This window comes from Liolophura sinensis, chromosome 3 (genome assembly GCF_032854445.1).
Source record: "Liolophura sinensis isolate JHLJ2023 chromosome 3, CUHK_Ljap_v2, whole genome shotgun sequence".
Taxonomy (NCBI): Eukaryota; Metazoa; Mollusca; class Polyplacophora; order Chitonida; family Chitonidae; genus Liolophura; species Liolophura sinensis.
Window position 1 is genome coordinate 8368565 of NC_088297.1, and position 27505 is coordinate 8396069.

The 27505-nt window shown below is 39.9% G+C and overlaps 1 protein-coding gene across 1 annotated transcript; it reads right to left on the bottom strand.

Moving 5' to 3' along the window:
* Positions 1–252: 252 nt before the first annotated feature.
* Positions 253–27428, bottom strand: LOC135463812 (sorting nexin-17-like). The gene is made up of 16 exons (XM_064741259.1): positions 26989–27428; positions 24525–24599; positions 23238–23355; positions 22033–22097; positions 20145–20255; positions 19650–19740; positions 19079–19169; positions 15426–15495; positions 14701–14793; positions 10463–10603; positions 9452–9514; positions 8362–8481; positions 6971–7048; positions 5211–5306; positions 2099–2152; positions 253–644 (listed from the first exon to the last, which is right to left on the bottom strand). Exons 1-16 carry the CDS (start codon positions 27046–27048, stop codon positions 549–551), a joined length of 1422 nt encoding a protein of 473 aa, XP_064597329.1. The 5' UTR covers positions 27049–27428; the 3' UTR covers positions 253–548.
* Positions 27429–27505: the final 77 nt, after the last annotated feature.

Below are 27505 nucleotides of genomic sequence, written 5' to 3' on the forward strand. Positions count from 1 at the left end.
CACAGGAACACAGTGCCCAGTTTCACAAAGTGGTGTACAACATTTTATTGTCATGCACTTGTGGTACAGTATTTTGTTTGTCACTATTACCGTACCATTGTCCTCTACAAGCTATTATCATACATGTACACGTATGAGATTTTGTGAAACTTGGTTTCTCTTTTCTCACATAGTTAGTCCAACTAATGAACAACATATATGTATACATAACTTTGCTTTTCAAAAAAAAAAAAACAAAAACAAAAAAAAACTGAGCGAGAAATATTTTGCTTTTAGTGCTGGTAATATGTCCTAAAATTAGAATTACAGTATACACTGCTCAAACATATGCACAGATTGCTACGCATTAGTGCATGTAACACTGGTAATGGAATCTCAAACATTCCAAAAAATCCATGTATATCTGTCATTTCAGACTGTCTTGGTTCTATTCTGTGATAGTTTGCCAGTGTGCCTTGTGACGTGGAAGGGAGATAAATAAAGAGAAAGAAAGAGTGTCCAGAAACTGAAGATTATCAATATGCAGTAACCCAAAAGACAAACTGGGGTCAAAGGTCATCATCACCGATTCCCTCAAAAGCATCATTTTCTGTAATCCCGGTTTCATTGGCACCTCTCTTCATTGACACATTTGACAACTTATCCTAGAAGGAAAAAGAAACAGAGGGTCATATAGTTTTCAGGTCTTCTACATTATGTGCATGAACATTTTTTTTGTCATTATCAATGTACTCAATTAGTTAATTAATAAGCGCTTAACTCCATACTCACTTATATGTCGACGGTAAGATAGATAAAACCACCGACTTTCACTAAGTACCTGACCAACCACCGTACATTATAAAGTTATATGTTTCATTTCTGATTTTGATCTGAAATTTTAACCTTCCCACAGTCGTAGAAAATTTGGCATCATTCCAACGTCTCTTTCACAGCTTGCATAATATTATAATATAAAAATAAACTACAGCATAGAGAGTAATACAAGAGCAGTGACAACAGTGTGGTGGTTGGCAAATATGGTCACACTATCATAAACACTACACATGCATGTACACATATCTCCTTCAACATTTACATGTAGACAGACTTAATCTTATTACACACGTCAGTCAGTGAGTGAGTGTGTGAGTGAGTGCTTGGGGTTTAACGTCGTACTTAACAATTTTTCGGTCATATGACGACGAAAGGGTCCTTAAGGTGTATGCAATGTGCCTCCTTGTTGCAGGAAAGATTTCCACTGCTCTTTTATCTAGTGCTGCTTCACCGAGACACCTTACCAAAGGCAAGTAAGTCGGCCCACCCAAGCCATTATACTCATATGGGTCGACCAGTCATTGCACTACCTCCTTTATGCTGAACGCCAAGCGAAGAAGTTACAACTTCCTCTTTTCAGGTCTTGGGTGTGACTGGGATTGACCCGAGATCTACCGCTCCCAAAACGGACACTCTACCAACTGTGCTATCTCGGCCAGTCATTACACGTAACATCTACATGCAATGCTTCCTCACTCAAGCATCGTGTCAGTCTTCAAATCCAACTGGCCTCTAAACTAATCATGCTTACAGACTCTCCATGTATGTCAGGAGGTAGCTCTAAGAACATTATTTTCTTTGCTAAAAATGTCCTTGGGGCCTCCATGACCTGGTGGTTAGCCTGCCAGAGCATAGTGACCCAGCTGCCTCTCACCACTGTGACTGCTGTGAGTTCAAGTCCACCTCATGCTGGCTTCGTCTCCGATTGTACGTGGTATGGTATGGCAACAACCTGCAAATGGTCGTGGGTATTCCCCATGCTCTGCCAGGTTTCCTCAAACCATAATGCTGGCTGCCGTCGTACAAGTGAAATATTTTTGAGTACAGCGCAAAACATCAATTAAATAAATAGAAATGTTCCATTCGGCCAAACATTTCGACCCCTTGTTGACACATTTAGAGACGGCCTGAATGTGGGCCTATGCATCCGAACAGACTGAGTAAGACAAATGAATATGGGACCAGTCACCACCTTAATGCTGAATAACAGCAAAATGTGTGTGACTGACTAAAATATTATTATTATTATTATTATTATGTAGAGAGTGTAAGATCTGCTCACTGATATTTTCTTCATGGAGTCCACGGCTTTGGTGATGGCACTATGATCATCCGACTGTAAAACAGAAAAAAAAAATGAGCTGTATAACAGCAAGGATACAAAACCAAGGAGCTGTAAAATGAAAACATTTTGCTGCAACAAAGAAACATGAACAACCAAAATATTCCATTTTACCACAAAAACATTCAATTCGGATTGTCCCCACAACGAAGCTGTTTTGACCGCTATCATCATTCATGTCACCACAACTGGCTGCCTAATTTTCGAAATGACCGCTGAGGCCTTAGGAAAACTGCTGTTTAAAGCTATTTTTACACCCAAAAAAGAAAGCTGAGAAGCCTTTTTGTACTTCACATCCTAAACTCGATAATAAGAAATAAGAATCAAGTGTTTCATGTATCCATTAACCGCTCTACAAGGCCCTCTCCCTAGCCTGTTGTATTTATTCCTTTATTTATCTGACTGGTGTTTTACGCTGTACTCAAGAATATTTCACTTATACAACGTCGGCCAGCATTATGGTGGGAGGAAACCGTGCAGAGCCCGTGGGAAACCCACAACCATTCGCAGGTTGCCAGCAGACCTTCCCACCAATAGCCTGTTGTAGAACGTTGCTGTTACAGTGTATATAAAGCAGATCAGAATTATCAAACCAGCACTGTCTACTTGTACATCTTCATGTAGGATCACAGAATGGGTGAGAAATACCACAAGCCGGTTAGAGGTAAGCTAGAGGTGTACCAAGTGGTGCACTAAGAGCATGATTCTCTCAGAACATTTCATTCTGATTTGTACTCTACATTGCCGTTTCTAAGTCTAATGCTATGATTGGGTAAGAGTCAACACCTTCCACACTTATTCTACATGTAAATTAGTCAAAAGTTACCCTGTAAGTCAGTTTTTTTAGTCTCTCAGAACCGTGTCTTTCTCGCATTACCTGGTGGCCAGTGAACAGTCTGGTAAGCCCAACCATTACACAGTCTTGAATGCGACAAAGACACTTGGTTGTTCAAACTGGTAATGTAGTGTAAATGACTTTCAATTTGTCACATGGGTTTCCCACATGTGAGCTTGTTGACACACTGGACAGCACACGTCTAGTCTATATTGCAGTGAACCAATCAGAGCTCTAGCTCTGATACCATGTGCATGTCACACTCTGAAATTCATCACTCAGGGATGTTACAGGGCTGTTACAGGGCTGTTCGCCAGGTATCACAGGACTGTACAAGATTTTTCAAGGCTATCCGTCAATGACACAGAACATAAACAGTTATGGACACCATGATATCAAGCTATCCTTCAAGTGCCTACCATTAATACTCAAATTCACTACACCATGAGAAACTTGTTGTTAGCTGTCCGCTATTTTTGAAGTTAATCAAACTGTCTATAATTTTCATTCCCTGCTACAAGTAGAATGTATTAAAAAAAGACTATACAAAGACGCTCTTTCATCCACTTTTCAAGCGTTTTATTCTATTAGTTGGCAAACCTTCCTGCTTATGGCTGGAGAGGAAACCAGCATGAGCTGGACTTGAACTCACAGCGACCGCATTGGTGAGAGGCTCCTGAGTCATTACGCTGCTCTAGTGCGCTTAACAACTGAATTAATGTTCTAAGAAGTAAACAGAATTTGTCAACTACATGCTCCCCAGTATATAGGCTCCATTAATTAGTCAGACACATACATGTAAGTTGGAAACTAATATTACAGACACATAAATAAATAAATGAATAAATTAATGAAATAATTAAACAAATGACAAAAAGTTCCGCAACACCACTTTTGTGAAATACCATTACTAACACAATACCAACATGCAGACGAACCTCTACAATGACTACAGTGAGAGTGACTAGGTTTTGACCCATGTACATAGATAAATACCTTGTCCATATGACTTCTTTCCTGTTGTTCAGGCTTGACAATAAAATATGAAACCCAGTTTTAATTTATTTTACCGATAAATCTGAACATCTGTATAACTTGTGCTCTTACTGCAGCTTGCAGTCTTGATTCATCAATTTCAAACAATGTAAAACCCTATATTGCAATTCAGCGCAAGTGCCTATACATGTATAAAAATTTCATCTTTTTGTTCTTTCTTTCTTCATTTATTTGTTAATTTACATGAGTAATGTTTAATAGTGCAGTCAAGAATTTCCACTTGTAAGGTGCTGGGGGTGACGTTTATGGGAAGAGAAAACTGAGGTACTCTGAATAAACCACTGCCCCTCGTCTACCCCAAGGCAGTAAGTGCAGTGGTCAAACATTCTATCTCCTTGAACATGGGACAACTGGCTGTATTGAGAACAACAGTTATCAGATTGAGCCAGAAATGCCCCCATGAATTTTGTCTGATGACTGAATCACAGAACGTTCACCTCAAGATGACTTTTTTTCAAGTAACACATTTCACATTACTCTGAATGCTTCATCTATTTACTTGATAGGTGTTTTATGCCCTATTCAAGAATGTTTCACTTAAACGATGGTGGCCAGCATTATGGTGGGAGGAAACTGGGCAGAGCCCGGGAGGAATCCACGACCATCCGCAGGTTGTTGTCAGACCAAAGAGGAAGCCAGCATGAGCTGGATTTCAACTCACGGCGACTGCAATGGTGAGAGGCTCCTGCGTCATTGCACTACGCTGGCACCCTGACCACTCGGTTGTGGACACCCCCGAATGATTCATCTACCTAACTGAGTCACATGAGTTTTTTGTGAAGTTTGATTGATTTCAACAAAACTTAAGTGTTGGCATCAAAAATATCACTTTAATGCCTTCATGAGCTCCTGGAACACTTTAACACACAACACTTTAGGGGGGAAAAAAAGTGGCTGTTACTGTTCAGAACTGTCAATACACTGCTTTTGTGCCAGAAGGTCTTTTGCTGAGTTTTATCACATATGTTTTGAACTGAGGCAAAAAAAAGTTTCTAACTAGCCATTAAGGGGAGATAATACCAAAATTTGCCAAGGTTTCATGTACATATGAAGAACCTAGCAGTCAAAAGTACACCTACATGCAGGTCTTGAAAAACTGTCCAAATGTGAAACATGAAAAAAATAAATGAAACAGAATAAAAATCTGAAGGCAGTGCTTACCTCCCCTGACACGGACTGTTTACTGGAATCGGTCTGGTGTGATGAAGCATTCTTTTTCAGGTAACTGTACTTTGACCCTTTCACACGATCCTGAGGCTGAAAACAGACGAGAATTCAAAATTATTACCAAATCCAAAAATCAGAGGAATTCTTAAATTGTGAGATGTAGTCCCATAGCTAGGATAAGTATCTCTGCCGTCCACTAATGTCCAAAAACATTCCTCTATTCAAGGGAGAATACTAAGGTAAATCCATCTACATGTGAAGGCGGGCATATCGCTGGGGATTTCCCTATCTGTTTAATATATCGCCCCTATAGAACCTTTATAATCCTTTCATCTTTTCGCATTTGCAAGGTGTTACTCGCAGCGTATTATGAAGGCAGTATTCTGTGTATACTGATAAAATAACACTTTCTGTGAAGCCCTGTAATTGGCCAATCCAACCAATGTAATTTAGTGTCCAAAATCACCTTAAAAATGTGCACACACTTGTCATTTGCACTGAAAGTTGTTCTTTCATATGCGAAAAAGTTGAGGAATAAGGGTATATTCTATTTAGTCTATGACCCACAATACAGCCGCATTCTAACCATGAATCCTACACCCATTGTGGCAGGACAGTACGCTGACTGTCAGCCCATGGTCAGCGGAGAGTTCACCAGCCCATGGTCAATCCGAACAGGCACCTTGACGCACGAGCTGTGGTGCGATCCTCTGGCCCTTGTACACGGACTCGGAAAACAGTCAGCCCATGATCATCAAATGTCTTAAATATGGACCGATTTTCTGTAATCTGCCATGTCTGTTATGAACACCGTAATGGCTCACAGCATATTTACATGCACACGAATTTCGCACAAAATTCGAGTTTTAATAGCTTACTGTTTGGGATCCCTACTGTTTTGATCTGCCAACTGTATACACCGTCCTCTTGAAGACAGGGGATATAAATTACTTTACTAATAATTAAATAACAAGTCTACTTAGAGGCATTTATGGTAAGAGTTATGTGCCGACAAACAATGCTTTCTCTGAAGCCCGCGCTATACATGACGGCTCTACACAACCACTGTTTATCACTGTTTCATGTTGGATACAAAATTTAACAGGAGTATTTGACTTTACTGTGTGCTTATATACACTTAAATAAACCTCTGTTGAAAATGTATATGTAATGAGTTGTATCAGTACATGACACAAGGCCTACAATTTATAAAATTCGAACCACTGACACGCATAAAGGTCAGCAAGTTAATGTTTTCCCTGTAAGTCCCTAAATTGTATCCCCAATTTCACTATTGTGTCCTTTATGAAGTTTTACAAGCTTGAGATGACTGACAGAAGACATGATTAAGACTGTCCCTGAATACATCAATGAAGACTATAAATATAGTCCACCAAGTCAAATTTACAACAGATATCTTTTTAACAAATACATGTTATTCTATGCAAGATATGTTCTAGGAATATATGAAAGCAATTTAGATACCATTTTCAGACAAGGGTCTAATGATGGAAACTTACTTTTTTTTTTTTGCATTCTTCAAAGATCTGATATTGAGTTGTGGCATTCTTTCAGCGCTATATTCATTTATTGATCTGAGTGCTGTCTAATGGCATACTGGAGAGTGCCGCTGGTTAACCTAATGACCTTTGGGGGATTACTCAAACTTTCCCACATGACTTACAGTTATGTACTCCGGCTTGCACTCTGATGGAGTTTAGGCATCAAAGGCCCCTATTTCATACTGAGCTTACCCGTTTGATTCGCTTGCCCTGCTTTTTCATGATCAATTCATCCACCATGCTTTGTAAGCACATGCTGATGAGGATAGCCTGTGGAGATATGAAGGAAACAAAAACCTAATTACATCTACAGGATTGATCGAGGTGGGTAACACCTCAAACATTAGAAGTGGTAACAAGCACACAGTAGGCAAAGAACTGCACTGTCCCTTGACACCACATGTACTGTACTGCACCTAAAGTTTAGTATTTTTCAAGTGACACAATGTTCTTGATTCTGATTGATTCATCCACTTTATATGGCCATTTAAATAGTTCTTTGGGACGCAAAGTGATGGCACAAAAAGTCATTGTAAGGCTTTTATCTGCTTATAAAGGTGCACTTCTACAAAGCAAACTTTAGGTGAAATACAGTCAACTGGGAATAGGATGTCATGACAAGTGTCTCAGGCATTGTGTTTCAGTGAAGCAGCACTATAAATTCTGCAAAACTGAATGAGTGAGTAAGTGGGTGCTTAGGGCTTAACATTAGTCATGTGACGACGAAGGAATACTTAAGGTGTATGTAAAGTGCCTCCTCATTGCAGGACGGATTTCCACCGCTCTTTTATCTAGTATTGCTTGACTGAGACGACTTACCAAAGACATGTAAGCCGCCCCGCCCGAGCCATTATACTGATACAGGTCAACCAGTCATTGCACTATCCTCTTCATGCTGAATGCCAAGCGAGGAAGTTACAACTTCCTCTTTTAAAGTCAAGTCTTAGGTGTGACTCGACCCAGGATTCATCCTGGACATACCGCTCCTGAAGCGGATGCTCTACCAACTGTGCTATCCGGGCCGGTCAAAAATGAATGAGAACTATTAAATCACAAGCAAATTGATAAATTATGCTTACGGAAACTGGCTTGGAAACCTACATGTACATGTACAAGTATTTGTAATAGGCACGGTAGGGGAGTTTCAAGTTTGAACTCTTTTATCCCTAAAGGTAAAAATAGTTCTAATGGATCAGGTGACAGAAAATGATGGGCAACTTTTGCTGACAATAATTTACCAGTGACCTGTGTCACCCCTTTAAATGACACCTCTTTCCTCCAGAAACTTCAGTTCACAAATGTTCAGTTCTCAATTTTCTTCAGCATTCATCTACTTTAAGTAACTTTTTTTTGTGAAACTTTTTTCGGGCACCCACATCGCACTGAAATGTAATGGAAACATCCCTAACAGTTTTGACAGGTCACATGACACTGTAGCACTTTATTACCTTTTGTGATAAAAGAGTTTGAACTTGAATGAATTATAACCAAGTCCGATGAATAATAAGCAAATGCTTACAGACAATAACATACACACTAAGTACACTATAAAAAGTAACCGTGAACAATTTTGTGTCACAAACCTGGTCACTTTGCACTGTAATCCACTTTAATGTATCCTTGGCAACTAAGTACTCAAAGGCGATCTCTAATTTTGACAAGCTGTTTGACTGACGTTTGTCAGAATCTCCATTTTCTGGGCCCTAGAAACACATATAGATTACTGAGTATAAAAAATAAAACATCTACAGTATATAATACAAATTGTGAAAGTAGTTAAAGATATATTTCAACTTGATACATTGCACCTTAAACAAATGGATCTACCCTCTGCTGTTTTACTAACACTAAATTCATATAAATTTATTTTTTTGATTGGTGTTTAATACTGCGTGCAAAAATTTTTTATTTATACAATAACGTTTAGGATTATGGCCAGAAATATTGTATTTCCCACAGAAAACCACCAACATATGAAACATAACTGCCAAACATGTGCCACACAAATTTATATCAGGAAAGCAAGTCAACAAACTTTATGTAATACCACATAAATGCGCTTAAAAACTGCTGAATTATTGTGGCAATCATGGATCTGAGAGCAGCAGAGAAGGCAATCCTGGTCTCACAATTTTTTTTTCACTGCCAGACTGTTGGGAGGACAAAATTAAGGGTGAGGAAAACACTGACAAAAAGTATGTCAGATGAAACACCAATAAACACCACTGATAAAAGTAATTCAATTTCCCTTTTTTTTTAAAGAATATTTTCAGCCTAATAAACACACCCGAGTCTTTCACTCCATGGTGGCCTTTTCTGACCATATTGGAACCACTGAGGTAACATCACGGGTTTGCCAATTAACACCCAGACACTGGTAGATTCCATTCTTAAAAACGGATACACATGTAGATCTATGAACTTCTCTCTTGAATAGTCCTCAAAACAAAACATTTCATGCCAAACATAGAGATGTGACATCGCTGATATACTGAGGGTCACTACAGACCACTTTAGAATCTGATTTGAATCTGTTTTCAAACCAAAAAGTAAACTAATCGATTTCAATTTCCAAGACAGACCTCAATGATCATCCGATAATATTTGAATATTTTCTTTGCGTTTAAGCTTAACCAATCAGACATTTGGGTTAGTTCCTCTACACCGACTTACAGCTGTAGTAATCCGCCAGCATCTCATTCTGGTTATTCTAAAACTTCCCTCCTTAACCTGGTCCTGAAAACACAGCAAATGCTTAAGTATTTATTTATTTATTTATTTATTTAATTGGCATTTTAAGCCCTACTCAAGAATATTTCACTTATACAACAGTGGCCCCCCATTATGGTGGGAAAACACCAAGCAAAGCCTGGGGGAAACACACAACCATCCGCCGGTTTCTGCCAGACCTTCCCATGTACGGCCGGAGAGGAAGCCAGCATGAGCTGGACTTGAGCTCACGGCAACTGCATTGGGATTACAGTATACACCCCTTGCTACATTGTCCCTGATTAAGTGCTTACCTGTACTTACAGCTGGCGAAGAAGTCAGCATGAGCTGGACTTGAACTCATAGGGAAAATGCTTGTTAAGGCTCTGAATTTGTCTGTTTTCATGACAACCCTCAATCCTCAACAAACTTGACAACAAGTACTGTAGGGCATGCTTTGGCATACAAGAGAAATGTTACTTGGCCAGGACAAGTTATTTTATCAGAAAAGAACACATTTTTCTGACTGACTGATTTATTCCTTCACTTCTTATTCACCAGTAAAATACCATACATGTATACCATACAGAGGTGTACTCTTCAAAATCTAATGAATTTGTCTTCAAACTGCATCTAAAGTTATTCTTTACTGGTCGAAATTGTTGAGAAGCCAAAGTTAAGCAAAAGTTCTTTTAAAGCAATAAATTGCTAAGGAGTATCTCTGGGGTAACTCTGATTACTTAAATATACAGTTGCTTTTAGAGATGAGAGAGTTTTACTTCTTACTTTGATCATTTTAACACATTCACAAGCAACGTACGGACTGGGATATGTAGCGTGGTAAAAATAAACCTGAGTGAATGGTCTGTGTTTCCTTTTAATACCATGAAAACAGATATGTTTTTATATTTTCTTTGATCAATTTGAGAAATTGAAATTTCATCATATCATTTTTTATTTCACTTCAGAACATACCGAAGAAATCTGTATGCGAAAGTTCAGCTCCTTGTTTCCAGCAGATAGGAGAAGCCTTGAATTATGTTCTGGGTAGTCTGTAAGACAGGGCCTGAACTGTATAAACCCGTAGTACTTCAGGGTGCGGGCAAACCTCAAATACTGCAGAAAACAACAAGTAGTATTACTGGGGAAGTCTGCAGTTATGTTCTGGGTAGTTTGTAAGGCAGGGCCTGTACTGTATCAACCCGTAGTACTTCAGGGTATGGCCAAACCTCAAATACTGCAGAAAACAACAAGTAGTATTACTGGGGGAGTCTGGAGTTATGTTCTGGGTAGTCTGTAAGACAGGGCCTGAACTGTATCAACCCGTAGTACTTCAGGGTGCGGGCAAACCTCAAATACTGCAGAAAACAACAAGTAGTATTACTGGGGGAGTCTGGAGTTATGTTCTGGGTAGTCTGTAAGACAGGGCCTGAACTGTATAAACCCGTAGTACTTCAGGGTGCGGGCAAACCTCAAATACTGCAGAAAACAACAAGTAGTATTACTGGGGAAGTCTGCAGTTATGTTCTGGGTAGTTTGTAAGGCAGGGCCTGTACTGTATAAACCCGTAGTACTTCAGGGTATGGCCAAACCTCAAATACTGCAGAAAACAACAAGTAGTATTACTGGGGGAGTCTGGAGTTATGTTCTGGGTAGTCTGTAAGACAGGGCCTGAACTGTATCAACCCGTAGTACTTCAGGGTGCGGGCAAACCTCAAATACTGCAGAAAACAACAAGTAGTATTACTGGGGGAGTCTGGAGTTATGTTCTGGGTAGTCTGTAAGACAGGGCCTGAACTGTATAAACCCGTAGTACTTCAGGGTGCGGGCAAACCTCAAATACTGCAGAAAACAACAAGTAGTATTACTGGGGGAGTCTGGAGTTATGTTCTGGGTAGTCTGTAAGGCAGGGCCTGAACTGTATAAACCCGTAGTACTTCAAGGTGCGGGCAAACCTCAAATACTGCAGAAAACAACAAGTAGTATTACTGGGGGAGTCTGGAGTTATGTTCTGGGTAGTCTGTAAGACAGGGCCTGAACTGTATAAACCCGTAGTACTTCAGGGTGCGGGAAAACCTCAAATACTGCAGAAAACAACAAGTAGTATTATTGGGGAAGTCTGCAGTTATGTTCTGGGTAGTCTGTAAGACAGGGCCTGAACTGTATCAACCCGTAGTACTTCAGGGTGCGGGCAAACCTCAAATACTGCAGAAAACAACAAGTAGTATTACTGGGGAAGTCTGCAGTTATGTTCTGGGTAGTCTGTAAGACAGGGCCTGAACTGTATAAACCCGTAGTACTTCAGGGTGCGGGCAAACCTCAAATACTGCAGAAAATAACAAGTAGTATTATTGGGGAAGTCTGCAGTTATGTTCTGGGTAGTCTGTAAGACAGGGCCTGAACTGTATAAACCCGTAGTACTTCAGGGTGCGGGCAAACCTCAAATACTGCAGACAACAACAAGTAGTATTACTGGGGGAGTCTGGAGTTATGTTCTGGGTAGTCTGTAAGACAGGGCCTGAACTGTATAAACCCGTAATACTTCAGGGTGCGGGCAAACCTCAAATACTGCAGAAAACAACAAGTAGTATTACTGGGGAAGTCTGCAGTTATGTTCTGGGTAGTCTGTAAGGCAGGGCCTGAACTGTATAAATCCGTAGTACTTTAGGGTGCGGGCAAACCTCAAATACTGCAGAAAACAACAAGTAGTATTACTGGGGGAGTCTGCAGTTATGTTCTGGGTAGTCTGTAAGGCAGGGCCTGAACTGTATAAACCCGTAGTACTTCAGGGTGCGGGCAAACCTCAAATACTGCAGAAAACAACAAGTAGTATTACTGGGGGAGTCTGGAGTTATGTTCTGGGTAGTCTGTAAGGCAGGGCCTGAACTGTATAAACCCGTAGTACTTCAGGGTGCGGGCAAACCTCAAATACTGCAGAAAACAACAAGTAGTATTACTGGGGGAGTCTGGAGTTATGTTCTGGGTAGTCTGTAAGGCAGGGCCTGTACTGTATAAACCCGTAGTACTTCAGGGTGTGGCCAAACCTCAAATACTGCAGAAAACAAGTAATGTTACTGGCATCATTATTGGACAATTACACGTTACTGATCGAATACCGGCTGATGTGGACCAGTTCTATTTTTGTGTGGCTCCAAAGGGCGAACAAGTTTGCAACAAAAACACAACAATGTAAAATAGATAGGCAGGAAAGTATGTTATAGTAACATATTCACACATTTAACTGGTTTTCCTCAACAATTCCAAGCCCTGGAAAGCCATGTGTCACGATTATTTTCTGGGATGCCAGCTGTGACTTTACAGCTCTACAGCCACTCCCCCCTGGGTGTCTGGATAACAGCCAGCTGGGCATGGCGAGAATGATTATGGCTTAACGCCACATGGGTAACATTTCAGCCATATCATGGTGAGTGGGCATCCGGGGAGGCAAATCTCCTCCATACTGCCATACTCAAGATTAGCTTACTAATATAAAGATGGTAATGTTTATGGCTAAAGCTCAAACGAACTCCCAAGAAAACCATCGCTCCACTCCAGGTTTCTGACAATCCGCTTTACTAGCTCAGATAAAACCAGCAGGGCTTGGATTTGAAGCTGCGACCTCTGTGGTAAAGGGCTTATCTATATCTGGCTTCATCAGCAAATGCTTTGAAATCCCAGGCTGTCGATATCTGATTGTCACAACCTTTACAGAACGCAAGGCGTGTAATTTGAGCTCCTTAATTCAGGAATTTTTTTTTAATGCAACACATGTGTTATTAGCACACCTAGGCCTTGTTTCAGGAGAGCAATGGCATAGGAGTATGATAGCACGCCTAAAGTTTGAAGGCCTAAAATAGGCTTGATTGAATAAAGCAGGAGCCATTTATCATGTAAACTCTAGTAAGAAGACTGCTCCTGCAAGAAAAGGGGTCAAGATAATTGTGACTTAAAGTTCTCCAGAGTGATGATCTGAACAAACATTGAGGTCATCCAATCAGATTTCTTGAAGTGAAAAGTATAAGATTTCATTTATATCATAGGAAAACAACTCAGAATGTGTGAGTGAGTGAGTGAGTGAGTGCTTGGGCTTTAGCATTGTACCTAGCAATTTTTCAGTCATATGAAGACTAAGGAATCCTTAGAGTGCATGTAATGTGCCTCCTTGTTGCAGGGCGGATTTCAACCGCTCTTTTATCTAGTGCTGCTTCACTGAGACAACTTACCGAAGGCATGTAAGCCGCCCCTCCCCAGCCATTATACTGATACATGTACAGGTCAACCAGATGTGGCCAAGTGAGGAAGTTACCACTTGTCTTTTAAAGCCTTAGGTGTGACTTGACCACATGATTGACCCTGAATCTACCACTCCCGAAGCGGACGCTCTACCAGCTGTGCTATCAGGGCCGGTCAACAACACAGAAGTGCACACTTCACATTACTAATATCTGCATGATACAAAGTCATCTTTGAGATGTTCTGGGCTCTATTTGACGTCACCTGTTATATTTTGAGCTTTTAGAACAGGAAGAGAAATCTTTGCCATCAAAATCAGCGGACATTTCTTCTACTAGCTGAACTCCATTAAGAAAATGATTAGTTTTGGGTGTTTTGATCAAATATTAAATACTCTCAAAATCCTACTTGCGCTTAAAATTAGCTGATATCCACTAATCAGCTGAAAATTCCTCATCCCTGTTAAAAACAAATGAATAGCTGAACAGGTTAAAGGGGTACATACATAATCTAGTCACATTAAAAACATCCGCTTCGGGAGCGGTAGATCCAGGATCAATCCTTGATTGAGTCACACCTAAGACTTTAAAAGAGGAAGTTGTAACTTCCTCACTTGGTGTTCGGCATGAAGGGGATAGTGCAATGACTGGTTGACCCCTATCAGTATAATGGCTCGGGCGGGGCTTACTTGCCTTCGGTAAGTCGTCTCAGTGAAGCAGCACTAAATAAAAGCGCGGTGGAAATCCGTCCTGCAACAAGGAGGCACATTACACGTACATGCACCCTAAGGATTCCTTCGTTGTCACATGACTGAAAAATTGTTGAGTACGACGTTAAACCCTAAGCACTCACTCACTCATTAAAACCATCTCTAGGTTTAGCCAATTATACATTTATCTTCATAAAGAACATGATGATGAAAGCTGTTTGGAAATGCTCCAATACTGACCAGTGTGTCAAAACTAGCTCAGACAACCTACCTCACGTTTGGAACCCTTGACTTGTAATGCAGTTAACTGTTTCAGCTGGTCTTTAGTGGCAAACGTCCACTGGCGCTCGATATCACTCACAGCCTAAAATGGAATGAATGAATGAATGAGTGATTGTGGCTCAACACCACTTCAGCAATATTTTAGTCGTATCATGGGGAGAACAGCCCGCAATGGAAGGTGGAAACAACAACATCACACCTCTTCCTCACTGCCAGGCTGCTGTCTACAAACTGTTTTTATTTGTGGACCATCCACAAGTTGCTGACAGACCCTCATAAATACGGCTGTAGAGGAAGCGGGCTTGAGCTGGGCTTGAACTCACGGCGACCACATTGGTGGGAGGCTCCTGGGTTATTCTGCCGGGCTGGCGTGCTAACCCACTTGGCCACAGAAGCCCCCCCCCCAGCTACATAAGAGTTTCAATAAACAAGTACTTCACCTTCAAATGCAAATAAAATTCTGAAGGTTTCCTTCTTTGAAACATTTGAAAGTATTTACCCTGATGGATGCAAGATGGATGCTTTTATATTCAGATATTTCTAAACTATTCTCCTTTAATGTGCGTTTAAGCCTCGGACAAATGAACATAATTTTAAAATGTCACCAAGGCCCCGCAAGCATCCAGAGCTGGGAAATGTACAAATACACTGCCCGAGGAACAAAAAAATACAGTGTATTATGTCATGCACAGGTAAAAAGTCTTGTTGACTTACCTGTACATAGAGAAGATTCATAGCAATCCTGTCCTCCAAGAGATCATCATCAAAGGCAGGGTCCCAGTAACTGTGTATTGACAAGAAAGACAAACTCATACACACTAACACATCAAAGGCGGGGTCCCAGTAACTGTGTATTGACAAGGGAGACAAACTCATACACACTAACACATCAAAGGCAGGGTCCCAGTAACTGTGTATTGACAAGAAAGACAAACTCATACACACTAACACATCAAAGGCAGGGTCCCAGTAACTGTGTATTGACAAGGGAGACTAACTCATACACACTAACACATCAAAGGCAGGGTCCCAGTAACTGTGTATTGACAAGGAAGACTAACTCATACACACTAACACATCAAAGGCAGGGTCCCAGTAACTGTGTATTGACAAGGGAGACTAACTCATACACACTAACACATCAAAGGCAGGGTCCCAGTAACTGTGTATTGACAAGGAAGACTAACTCATACACACTAACACATCAAAGCTGGGGTCCCAGTAACTGTGTATTGACAAGGGAGACAAACTCATACACACTAACACATCAAAGGCAGGGTCCCAGTAACTGTGTATTGACAAGGGAGACTAACTCATACACACTAACACATCAAAGGCAGGGTCCCAGTAACTGTGTATTGACAAGGAAGACTAACTCATACACACTAACACATCAAAGCTGGGGTCCCAGTAACTGTGTATTGACAAGGAAGACTAACTCATACACACTAACACATCAAAGGCAGGGTCCCAGTAACTGTGTATTGACAAGAAAGACAAACTCATACACACTAACACATCAAAGGCAGGGTCCCAGTAACTGTGTATTGACAAGGAAGACAAACTCATATACACTAACACATCAAAGGCAGGGTCCCAGTAACTGTGTATTGACAAGAAAGACAAATTCATACACACTAACACATCAAAGGCGGGGTCCCAGTAACTGTGTATTGACAAGGGAGACAAACTCATACACACTAACACATCAAAGGCGGGGTCCCAGTAACTGTGTATTGACAAGAAAGACAAACTCATACACACTAACACATCAAAGCTGGGGTCCCAGTAACTGTGTATTGACAAGAAAGACAAACTCATATACACTAACACATCAAAGCTGGGGTCCCAGTAACTGTGTATTGACAAGGAAGACTAACTCATACACACTAACACATCAAAGGCAGGGTCCCAGTAACTGTGTATTGACAAGAAAGACAAACTCATACACACTAACACATCAAAGGCGGGGTCCCAGTAACTGTGTATTGACAAGAAAGACAAACTCATACACACTAACACATCAAAGCTGGGGTCCCAGTAACTGTGTATTGACAAGAAAGACTAACTCATACATACTAACACATCAAAGCTGGGGTCCCAGTAACTGTGTATTGACAAGGAAGACTAACTCATACACACTAACACATCAAAGGCAGGGTCCCAGTAACTGTGTATTGACAAGGAAGACTAACTCATATACACTAACACATCAAAGCTGGGGTCCCAGTAACTGTGTATTGACAAGGAAGACTAACTCATATACACTAACACATCAAAGCTGGGGTCCCAGTAACTGTGTATTGACAAGGAAGACAAACTCATGCACACTAACACATCAAAGCTGGGGTCCCAGTAACTGTGTATTGACAAGGAAGACAAACTCATGCACACTAACACATCAAAGCTGGGGTCCCAGTAACTGTGTATTGACAAGGAAGACTAACTCATACACACTAACACATCAAAGGCGGGGTCCCAGTAACTGTGTATTGACAAGGAAGACAAACTCATGCACACTAACACATCAAAGCTGGGGTCCCAGTAACTGTGTATTGACAAGGAAGACAAACTCATGCACACTAACACATCAAAGCTGGGGTCCCAGTAACTGTGTATTGACAAGGAAGACAAACTCATGCACACTAACACATCAAAGCTGGGGTCCCAGTAACTGTGTATTGACAAGGAAGACTAACTCATACACACTAACACATCAAAGGCGGGGTCCCAGTAACTGTGTATTGACAAGGAAGACAAACTCATGCACACTAACACATCAAAGCTGGGGTCCCAGTAACTGTGTATTGACAAGGAAGACTAACTCATACACACTAACACATCAAAGGCGGGGTCCCAGTAACTGTGTATTGACAAGGAAGACAAACTCATGCACACTAACACATCAAAGCTGGGGTCCCAGTAACTGTGTATTGACAAGGAAGACTAACTCATACACACTAACACATCAAAGGCGGGGTCCCAGTAACTGTGTATTGACAAGAAAGACAAACTCATATACACTAACACATCAAAGCTGGGGCCCCAGTAACTGTGTATTGACAAGGAAGACAAACTCATACACACTAACACATCAAAGGCAGGGTCCCAGTAACTGTGTATTGACAAGAAAGACAAACTCATACACACTAACACATCAAAGGCAGGGTCCCAGTAACTGTGTATTGACAAGAAAGACAAACTCATACACACTAACACATCAAAGCTGGGGTCCCAGTAACTGTGTATTGACAAGGAAGACAAACTCATATACACTAACACATCAAAGCTGGGGTCCCAGTAACTGTGTATTGACAAGGAAGACTAACTCATACACATTAACATATCAAAGGCGGGGTCCCAGTAACTGTGTATTGACAAGAAAGACAAACTCATACACACTAACACATCAAAGGCAGGGTCCCAGTAACTGTGTATTGACAAGGAAGACTAACTCATACACATTAACACATCAAAGGCAGGGTCCCAGTAACGGTGTATTGACAAGAGAGACTAACTCATGCACATTAACACGTCAAAGCTGAGGTCCCAGTAACTGTGTATTGACAAGGAAGGCTAACTCATACACATTAACACATCAAAGGCAGGGTCTCAGTAACTGTGTATTGACAAGGGAGACTAACCCATGCACATTAACACGTCAAAGCTGGGGTCCCAGTAACTGTGTATTGACAAGGAAGACTAACTCATACACACTAACTCGTCAAAGGCAGGGTCCCAGTAACTGTGTATTGACAAGGAAGACTAACTCATACACACTAACACTTTTAAACTGTATGACCAACAAAAACTTATCATTATTTTGATTAAAATTTACTTTTTTTATTGGAGTTCTGTCTTGCTGGAGTATTTCCAGTTTTTATAGCCAGCAGCAGTCAGGTTTATGGAGAGAATAAACCACTACACCTCGTGACAAAATGCCTGACAAATGTCTTCACATAGAAAATCACACCCAAATAAGCCAGAGCCCCTTTAGCCAGGGAGAGATAAATAGCAGATAAATAGCTGCAAACAAGGACTGTATTTTAACTATAAATAATAAGGCATTTTAGTCAAATATATGAATATCATACAAAACATATGTAATATGATGATTAACAAATGATTATGTCCCTTTGACAACACAGGACAGGTATTTATACAAATGATGAAAACTCGACACAAGACTGAGAAAAACACTTATCTTCCCCAACAAGGTTTCCTCCAAACATAATGCTGCAGCCGTCGTTGTATACGTGAAATATTTTTGAATTTTGCAAAAAACTTCAATCAGATATAAAAAAAAATTTCCCCACATCCTTTCAAAGGAGAATTTTTTTGCTTTTTTTATTTTTTTTTTTTTTTACCTTTTTCTCAGCACAATACGATGGGAGTCCTCTTTATTAGCAGCCCTCAGTGAAATGTACGGGGATTCAAACTCCTGAAGCTTGCGGACAACTGAAAACAATACCCATACAAAACATGACAGGCTTTAGTTCACAATATTTCAGCTGAGACTGTAAGTCAACAGATTTCTCAGGTGCTAAGCAAATATCAACCGTTAAACCTTCAGTCAAAAGATAAAAGGAAACCAATCAATCAATCAATCATTCAACCAGTGAATCACTCATTAGTTAGGTACACGTACATGAACCACAAGTGAAAGATGCTTGACAGGTCCCTTACTCTTGACCAGTAAGGTCTGAGAAATCTGAGGGGCGTGATCAGCCCAACTCTTACCTGGAGCCCAACAACAACAAGCATGGGTATACTTATATGGGTGATCTGCAGGGAATATTAATCTGGTAAAGGGTAGTAGTGTAAACCAGACACAAGAGACAGACAGGGAAAGATGCTATACTGGATGTATATGCCCTCCATCAACTTTCCTAAAAGAAATGGCTTTGTTCATCTTGAACTCTCTGCTCTAAGACTTACTAGAGTTATCTCCCCCATCTTCCTTCTTCACTAAGTAAAGACCAAAATAGTAAACAAAATCATCTGCGAGTTCAATGTGGGAAGCCACATTCTGAAAGGCAAAAAAAAAAAAGTAACAGAAACTTCAATTTCTCTCCAGTGATGAAAAAACAACCTACAAAGAATATTACATTATAACTAATTGCAGATGGCTATTTCTAGCAGAAATATGATATGGTCAATGACCTTTCAACAAAACAGAGAAAGTGACAAAATTTTATTCATCATAAAATTGTTATTTGTTATCACTAATGTATTTCTAATTATTACACATCTTCACAGAGCTAGTCCAATTCTTTTATAGCTAAATGATAAGAATCGAGATAATTTGAAGATTGCTTTCCTAAATCATAACCAATATGGAGATCAACAAAACTTTGTTAACAAGCCTTTAACACCGATAGAGAAACAAAGATAACAAATACAGCAGAATGCTGGAGTGAAGTTTGATCACACCTCAAGAACATCCTCAGTCTGGTCAGTAGAGAGTATGTTGACACTGATTTTGTGGCCATTCATCAGGAAAACGTCCAGTGACACAGCCTCTGGGTCTTCTTGAGCCGTTTCCTAGACAACAGCAACAGACAAATAAATAAATGCCTAAAATAAAATCCTTGATGTATAAAAAGATTCCAGAACAATTTTCAGTACTTTTGTACACATGTACCACTAAGTTACCTGTCACCATTTCTTTATTTATTTGTTTGACTTGTGTCTTACGCCGTACTCAAGAATATTTCACTTATACGAAGGCTGCCAACTTTATGGTGGGAGGAATCCTGGCAGAGCCGAGGGGTAAACCCATGATCATCTGCAGGTTGCTGCAGACGTTCCAACGTACAGCCAGAGTGGAAGCCACGCATTCGCGAGTGGCACCGGAGACACTGTGCTGTGCTAACCATCTTGGCCACAGAAGCTTTCCTGTTAGTGTGACCAAGAGACAACATTACTGACACCATAATATTTGCATATCCTATCGCTGAGTAGCCAAGTAACTAATAGAATCCTGTAGACCCCATACATGTATGTCTCTTTATCCTGCATCTAACAAGATATCCCAGTCTTCACTGGATGACGATGTTCATCTGGAGGACCTGTATGTTCCTGAATCCTGTAGCCGTGACATACGTATCTGTTAACTAGGTTATCTCCCTTTGTTCCACTGTGACAACAATGTGCCAATGTGCCAGTACATGTACATCAGCCCTCCGTGCTGAATTGATGAGTCTTTTGCAGGTTAAATTTGTTTCACGGCTACTCGGTGACAGAATAAAGAAATATATGAAGATTACAGACACCACATACCCAAAGTGCATTTTTAGAGGCAAATAAATGTCACACAATATTATTTCTGCTCCTGACATTTACAATTTTCCATTAGAATACCATCCCAAGTTCCAAACAAACCTCAACACACCTTCCTAAAATCCACAGAACTCTTAGAATCAGGAAAAAAAATGGGCAAGTTAGTCAAGGAAGAAATCTATGATCATTAAGTGTATTTACATCTCCTGACAATGGGAAACCACGTAAATAACAGCATCCTGCCAATGAGAAACCACATACATAATAGCATCCTGCCAATGAGAAACCACATAAATAACAGCATGCTGCCAATGAGAAACCACATACATAATAGCATGCTGCCAATGAGAAACCACTTAAATAATAGCACCCTGCCAATGAGAAACCACGTAAATAACAGCATCCTGCCAATGTGAAACCACGTAAATAACAGCATTCTGCCAATGAGAAACCACGTAAATAACAGCATCCTGCCAATGAGAAACCACATACATAATAGCATCCTGCCAATGAGAAACCACGTAAATAACAGCATTCTGCCAATGTGAAACCACGTAAATAACAGCATTCTGCCAATGAGAAACCACGTAAATAATAGCATCCTGCCAATGAGAAACCACGTAAATAACAGAACCCTGCCAATGAGAAACCACGTAAATAACAGCATCCTGGCAATGAGAAACCACGTGAACAAGAAACCACATAGATAATAGCATCCTGCCAATGAGAAACCACATAAATAACAGCATCCTGCAACTGAGTAATGTTGTGCTCCACAAGTGTGCAGCACCTGAGCTCAATACATACAGCACTTTGTTAAAAAACCACTGACAACATTTTGCTCAACACTGCTTTCCTTGTTATTAGACACCAATGCTCAGGTTATGACATATGTGTATTAAACCTTGCCTGTGCTTTGTACAGGAGGACTAAACAGGAAGTAATACAGAAAGCTTAAATTTTAATTTCAAATTTAATTCAATTCATTTTGAAAATATAAAACGTATTTTTTTCTATTATTATTCTCTTTCACACTAACCTGTTGAGCATTCAGCAAGAATCCATTAAATGTATCACTGCTGCATACTGTGGCATCCTGACTGACTGAAAGAAATAAAAGAGGAAATATCCTTTGTTGGTGAGAGATCAGCATGAGGAAGTACATATGTAGTTTGTAAACTTGTACAAATATCATACTCTAACAGAATAGAAACCTTACTACGTTTGAAATTGGGCTGAAGTGTTTTGCCTGTCTCAACTAACTAGTAAGGGTTTTCGTTAAAATCTAGCTCTTGTTGGTGTGGCTGAAATACTTAAAATGAATGAATGATTATGGTTTTACGCCACATCGGCAATTTTTCGGCCATATCGTGGCGAGATACTTAAAGTGAAAGAAAACTAAAATCTGAAGTAAAGTACAGCATACAGAACACTGTTTCGTTTATTTTTTCAGACATTTTTTTTTATGAGCCATTTTGACAGTACCTAGGAACTCACATCACTTTTTTACCTGATGTTCACCAGAGGGAAGGAATTTTGTGGAATGTTTTATTCCAACATTCAGTGTCATGATTGGAAAACTTCCTGTGATGTCAGAGTTCCTAAACTCTGATAGTATGGTCTTTATTATAAAGCCCACCTATAATTTAAATGTTTGCACACCTTTAACTCTCTTCACAAAAATTTAAATAAAATAAAGTATATTTATGCATAGTTTTAAGCGTTCAGTGATGCCCACTTCGATTTGTAGAGGTCTTTTCCTTTAAGTCAAAAGGTTCATCACTTGTAAGGAACCTCTCTTGGGCAAAGGGAAGTAGCTCATGCTGCTGATCTGATAGGGTTTAACATTTGACACTACACGGCAGGCTCTGTTTGCTCTTTAGTGCTTACCTGTACATTTACAAACACACTGTATGTTACAACATAAAATCAACATACTGTAAATCTTCAACAACTTGGACCTATGAAACACCTTTTTTCAGTAAAATTTATGCACATACAATTATTGTGAGACTTAGGTTATAAATATGACTTGTATGTGTCACTAAAGAAAGCAAGTTTTATAAAACTGCGCAAATTATTTCTCTACGCTCCACAGTTTGCTAAGAATGTTTCAAAGTATTGGTTGTAGAGGCGGTTGAAAAGGTTAAAGAATTAAGCTCCTCGTTTCGTTTATCCATAAATACTGACAGTGTTACGGTCCCTTGGCTGTCCTCCATTACAACATATACATGTGGTACTTACTTATTTGTATGTAGCGTTCAAGCATCACTCTTCTCTCCTCCAACTGTGAAGAGTTCAATGCCAGCAGCTTCTTTGGTGGGAAAGGGGGGAGAATGCTACTGCCAAACTCTTTCTTTAGCTGCGGAGAAATTTAACATTCATGTACATGTCCAATGGCATTATGCACTTAATTTACACCTTTCTTAGACAAAATTAATGAATTTACATGTACTTGTACTTTCACAAATGTGTACATGTGTAACGGCTGAAGGATTTGACTACATGAGTCACAAGTGGATTCGAACTCGGGTCTCAGTAGCCAAAGTCCAGTGCTCTATCAACTCAGCTAAAGGGAAAGTCCCACCAGCGTCTGCCAGAATAAGCACTGAAAGGCTACTCCTGTTACGTTCCTCCCCACTTAAATCCTTCCCCTCTCTAAAGACACACCCATGTTCCCAAGCCCAGAGTGCCACACTTCTTAGTCCAGTTATCTACCAACTGAGCCAAAGGGAAAATCCCACTAGCCAAAGTTCTGATACTCTAAGCACAGAAAAGATGCTCCTGTTACACATGGAGATACACATGTAATTATGTGTGTACACATCCATGTGTTGTTGGTACTTAGCATTGGCTTTTAAGACACATATGTACAGGGTTGACATATATCAGCATGCAGTCTTCTTAAAACTAATATACATGGCACATGTCCTGTAATATTTATTATTTATTTATTTATTTGATTGGTGTTTTACACCGTACTCAAGGATATTTCACTTATACAACAGCAGCCAGTATTATGGTGGGTGGAAACCGGGCACAGCCCGAGGGAAACCCACAACCATCCGCAGGTTACTGGAAGACCTTCCCACGTACGGCCGGAGTGGAAGCCAGTGTGAGCTAGACCAGTCTGATCTTTGCACACTGTATTATGACTGCAGCCAATTACACAAGCACAGTATAGAGACATACACAAAACACTGTGTTCTTTGAAAAACTTATTTACAACACATATAAAGTATTCTTCACGATGTATATCTGCCTACTGTAATTCTTCAACCTTTTCACATGTTTGCACAGTGTTGTTTATTCAGGCATATCCTGAAGGCATAATTCTGTGTAGACTGATAAAATTACACTTTTTCAAATTGGCCAACCCAACCAATTGTCTCAAAAATCAAAGTCAAAAGGTGCATAAAATCACAATGAAAGTTGCTCTTTCATATACGTAGAGGTTGAGGGTACACTATATATACAGAGTACATGACAGAGAACAAACACAATAATGGAATGGACAAACAGAACTAATACCTGTTCATGAAAATGGTGAAATTGTCTGTAGCGGACTGAGCAATGGAAGACTCCATTAATGTGAACATTGAAGCACTGAAAATAAATAAGGGAGAAGTGTAGAACATTGTATTTACACGTTAGACTGACAAGAGTGATATTTTCCAAAGTACATGTACATATCATAGTTTTCCTTTGGGTGTATATTAAAATATATCATTCATTTACTCCACTGATTTTTAACACAGTGCTCGGAAATGTTTCACTTACGTGGTGGCAATTAGATTTATTTATATGGGTGGAGGAAGCCAGAGTACCTGGAGAAAAAGTACCTGGTAACTAACGGTATGCGGCAAGTAACAAGTGCCTAATGGCAAGTAACTAATGGCTTGTGGCAAGTAAGGAATGACGTGCGGCAAGTAAGGAAGGGCTTGTGGCAAGTAACTAATGGCTTGGTGCCAGTAACTAATGGCTTGTGGCAAGTAACTAATGGCTTGTGGCGAGTTACTCACAAACTTTCCCATGTGTGACACACAGATTTTTGCCTACAAAGTGAGCTCATGGTGAAAACTTTGAATACAAGCCAAAAATCTACCACAAACTTTGTACATCATCACTTGAAAAGTCTCACATGTAAAAACATTGTCAATGGCTGGTACAAGGCTAGTCAACCACATACTGCAGAAAATGTCCTGAGAAAACTTTAGGCGGGGAAATCTTGAGGAGTCATTGTCCACCCTTTGGACTGAACCAGCACTTTGCACATCCGAGCAATTGAATTCTTTGAATGTACATGTGCATGTAAATTGTTTTGCAAAAAACACGACTTGTCCTTTGTGCAGTATATACATTTTTTATAACATATCTCTCTTTTTTTTTGTTTTTTTGTCATTCAGTTTTGTATGAGAGACAGATTTTTAACGTAAGTGATACAGTATTCACATCAATGAAGTTGTTTCATACTAAAAACTAATCCAAGTGGCATATACAAATATTCCTCAACCAACAGTTAGCGTAATCGGACTAGTTAACAAAAAAACCACCATCAACAAGATACTGATTCAACATGTCACCTCACACATGTACCCACACAAAGGAGTGTTTTCATAAATGTCTCACACCTATTTTCAGGTCCAATGTTTTCATCCTGCATCTATGTTTAATGTTTTGAACACTCACTGCAGCATAGTCACAGTGAAGGTCCAGAATGTCAGCAGCGCATAGTAAAGCTCTATCTAATATCCTCATTACGCACTCATGGCATCATTTGATTTATTTATCTGATTGTTCCTTAATGCCATAATCAACTTTTTTCACTTTTTACACGAATGCTGTCGGTTTTATGGGTAATGTGAAGCAGAGCAAACCAGTAACTGTCCTCTGTCCAGGTACTGACAAACTTTCCCACAAGTGACCTACACAAATGCATACCATCATCGATCCAACGCCCCACAAGCAGTAAGAATGGATAAATGTGCCAATTCCCAGTCCGAGGCTAGGTTTGAACCCGCACCTTGTGTGTCCTAGTGATACATGCAGATCGATTCTCGATTCTCACAGTTCTCACCCACTGACAATGGTTGTGTAGCCATTTGCATAGTACATATGTTGAAGACCATTTCGTCTTGTTCTTTGTCAGTGTGACGTGTGCATACATAAAGTATCTGTTTGTCAGTGTGATGTGTGCATACATAAAGTATCTGTTTGTCAGTGTGACGTGTGCATACATAAAGTATCTGTTTGTCATATGAGGGATGACAGGGCTTTACTGTTAACGAGAATCTGGGAATCGGATTCTTGCAATGACTCCTGTAAACCAAATTTACGGGAATCTGCTTGGATTCCCGTAAGAAAGTCATCAAAATAACTTTCAAATTGACCAAATGGTCTCAAATTTCTAGTTGATAACTATACCTCCTCTCAACAAGTGGACATACGACAGTATACATCTCCATAATGCACCTTTCGTTCAATACCTATTTTGCATGGATTTATCATAAAGTAACTGACAAATAATGAAAATATAGTGATATTTCAGTAACCTGGCATCCCCAAAGCTGTTTAGTTTTGCATACCACATATTATAACTTTCACTTGGAGTAACTGCATACTTTGTGGTAATTGATTTCACCTAGTTTTTAGTGGATTCCCGCAAAGCAAACCTATGGGAACCCATTTAGATTCTGGTAAAGAATTACCAAAATAAAGGCCTGGAAGGTTTGTCAGTATTGATATGATTGGTCAGTTTTTTATGCCGGGCTCTTCTGTTTCCTAAACTCATGAAAGTGACTGTCATCATGTCAGTGGAAAATTCTTAAGTACGTCTTCAAACAAAATCAAATAAAAAAATCATAGATCTGTACTTGTAAATTGGTTGTAATACTGTCTTTGTGGCATTGAGCCCTAATTACTCATCCATTCATATATGTTCTGGGTCTACATGTAATTTTCTAAACATGAGAAATTTGATATAGGCCTAACTTACTGTATAAGTCGTTCCATTTTCATCCTTGGATTCCTGTGTATCTGGTATAGAGAAATGCATCTTCCCGAATCACAGGATTCTCCTAAATTGTCTGCAACTACAATTAACTTATCATACACAGGCAATTCTGTCACATTTTTTTTTAAATCAACAGTTTTGCGCTGGTAAGAAAGGTTGATGGCTGAGTGATGTGCAATGTATATTACTGACAGTACACTCCCCTTTTTTCGAACTGCCTCGTTGACTCCAATTTTCGGAAACTTTCGCAACTTGAATTTCAGCCTTCCTCCTCCTCACTCACGAATGCTTGCTGTCAGCTTCACCAACTGAGCTCAGCTGCAAATCAGTATGTTCCTTGACCTCAGCAAAATAATCTCCATAGGCTTTTTTTTTAACAGCATGAACTCTCACACGCCTTACTGTACAACATGAGATTTTGACATCTTAACCCGGAAGTGAATCCTCAATGACCGGAAAGCTATAACGGTAGGGGAGTTCAGTTCTGCGCATGCCCCAT

What these genes read in the sequence shown, in the direction of transcription:
- LOC135463812 (XM_064741259.1), bottom strand. Translation starts at nt 27,048, where the DNA reads ATGCATTTCTCTATACCAGATACACAGGAATCCAAGGATGAAAATGGA. An exon ending in AACAGTCCGTGTCAGGGGAG is followed by an intron (nt 2,153 to 5,210) that starts GTAAGCACTGCC and finishes TCTGTTTTACAG; the next exon opens with TCGGATGATCATAGTGCCAT. An exon ending in ACTCCATGAAGAAAATATCA is followed by an intron (nt 645 to 2,098) that starts GTGAGCAGATCT and finishes TTTTCCTTCTAG; the next exon opens with GATAAGTTGTCAAATGTGTC.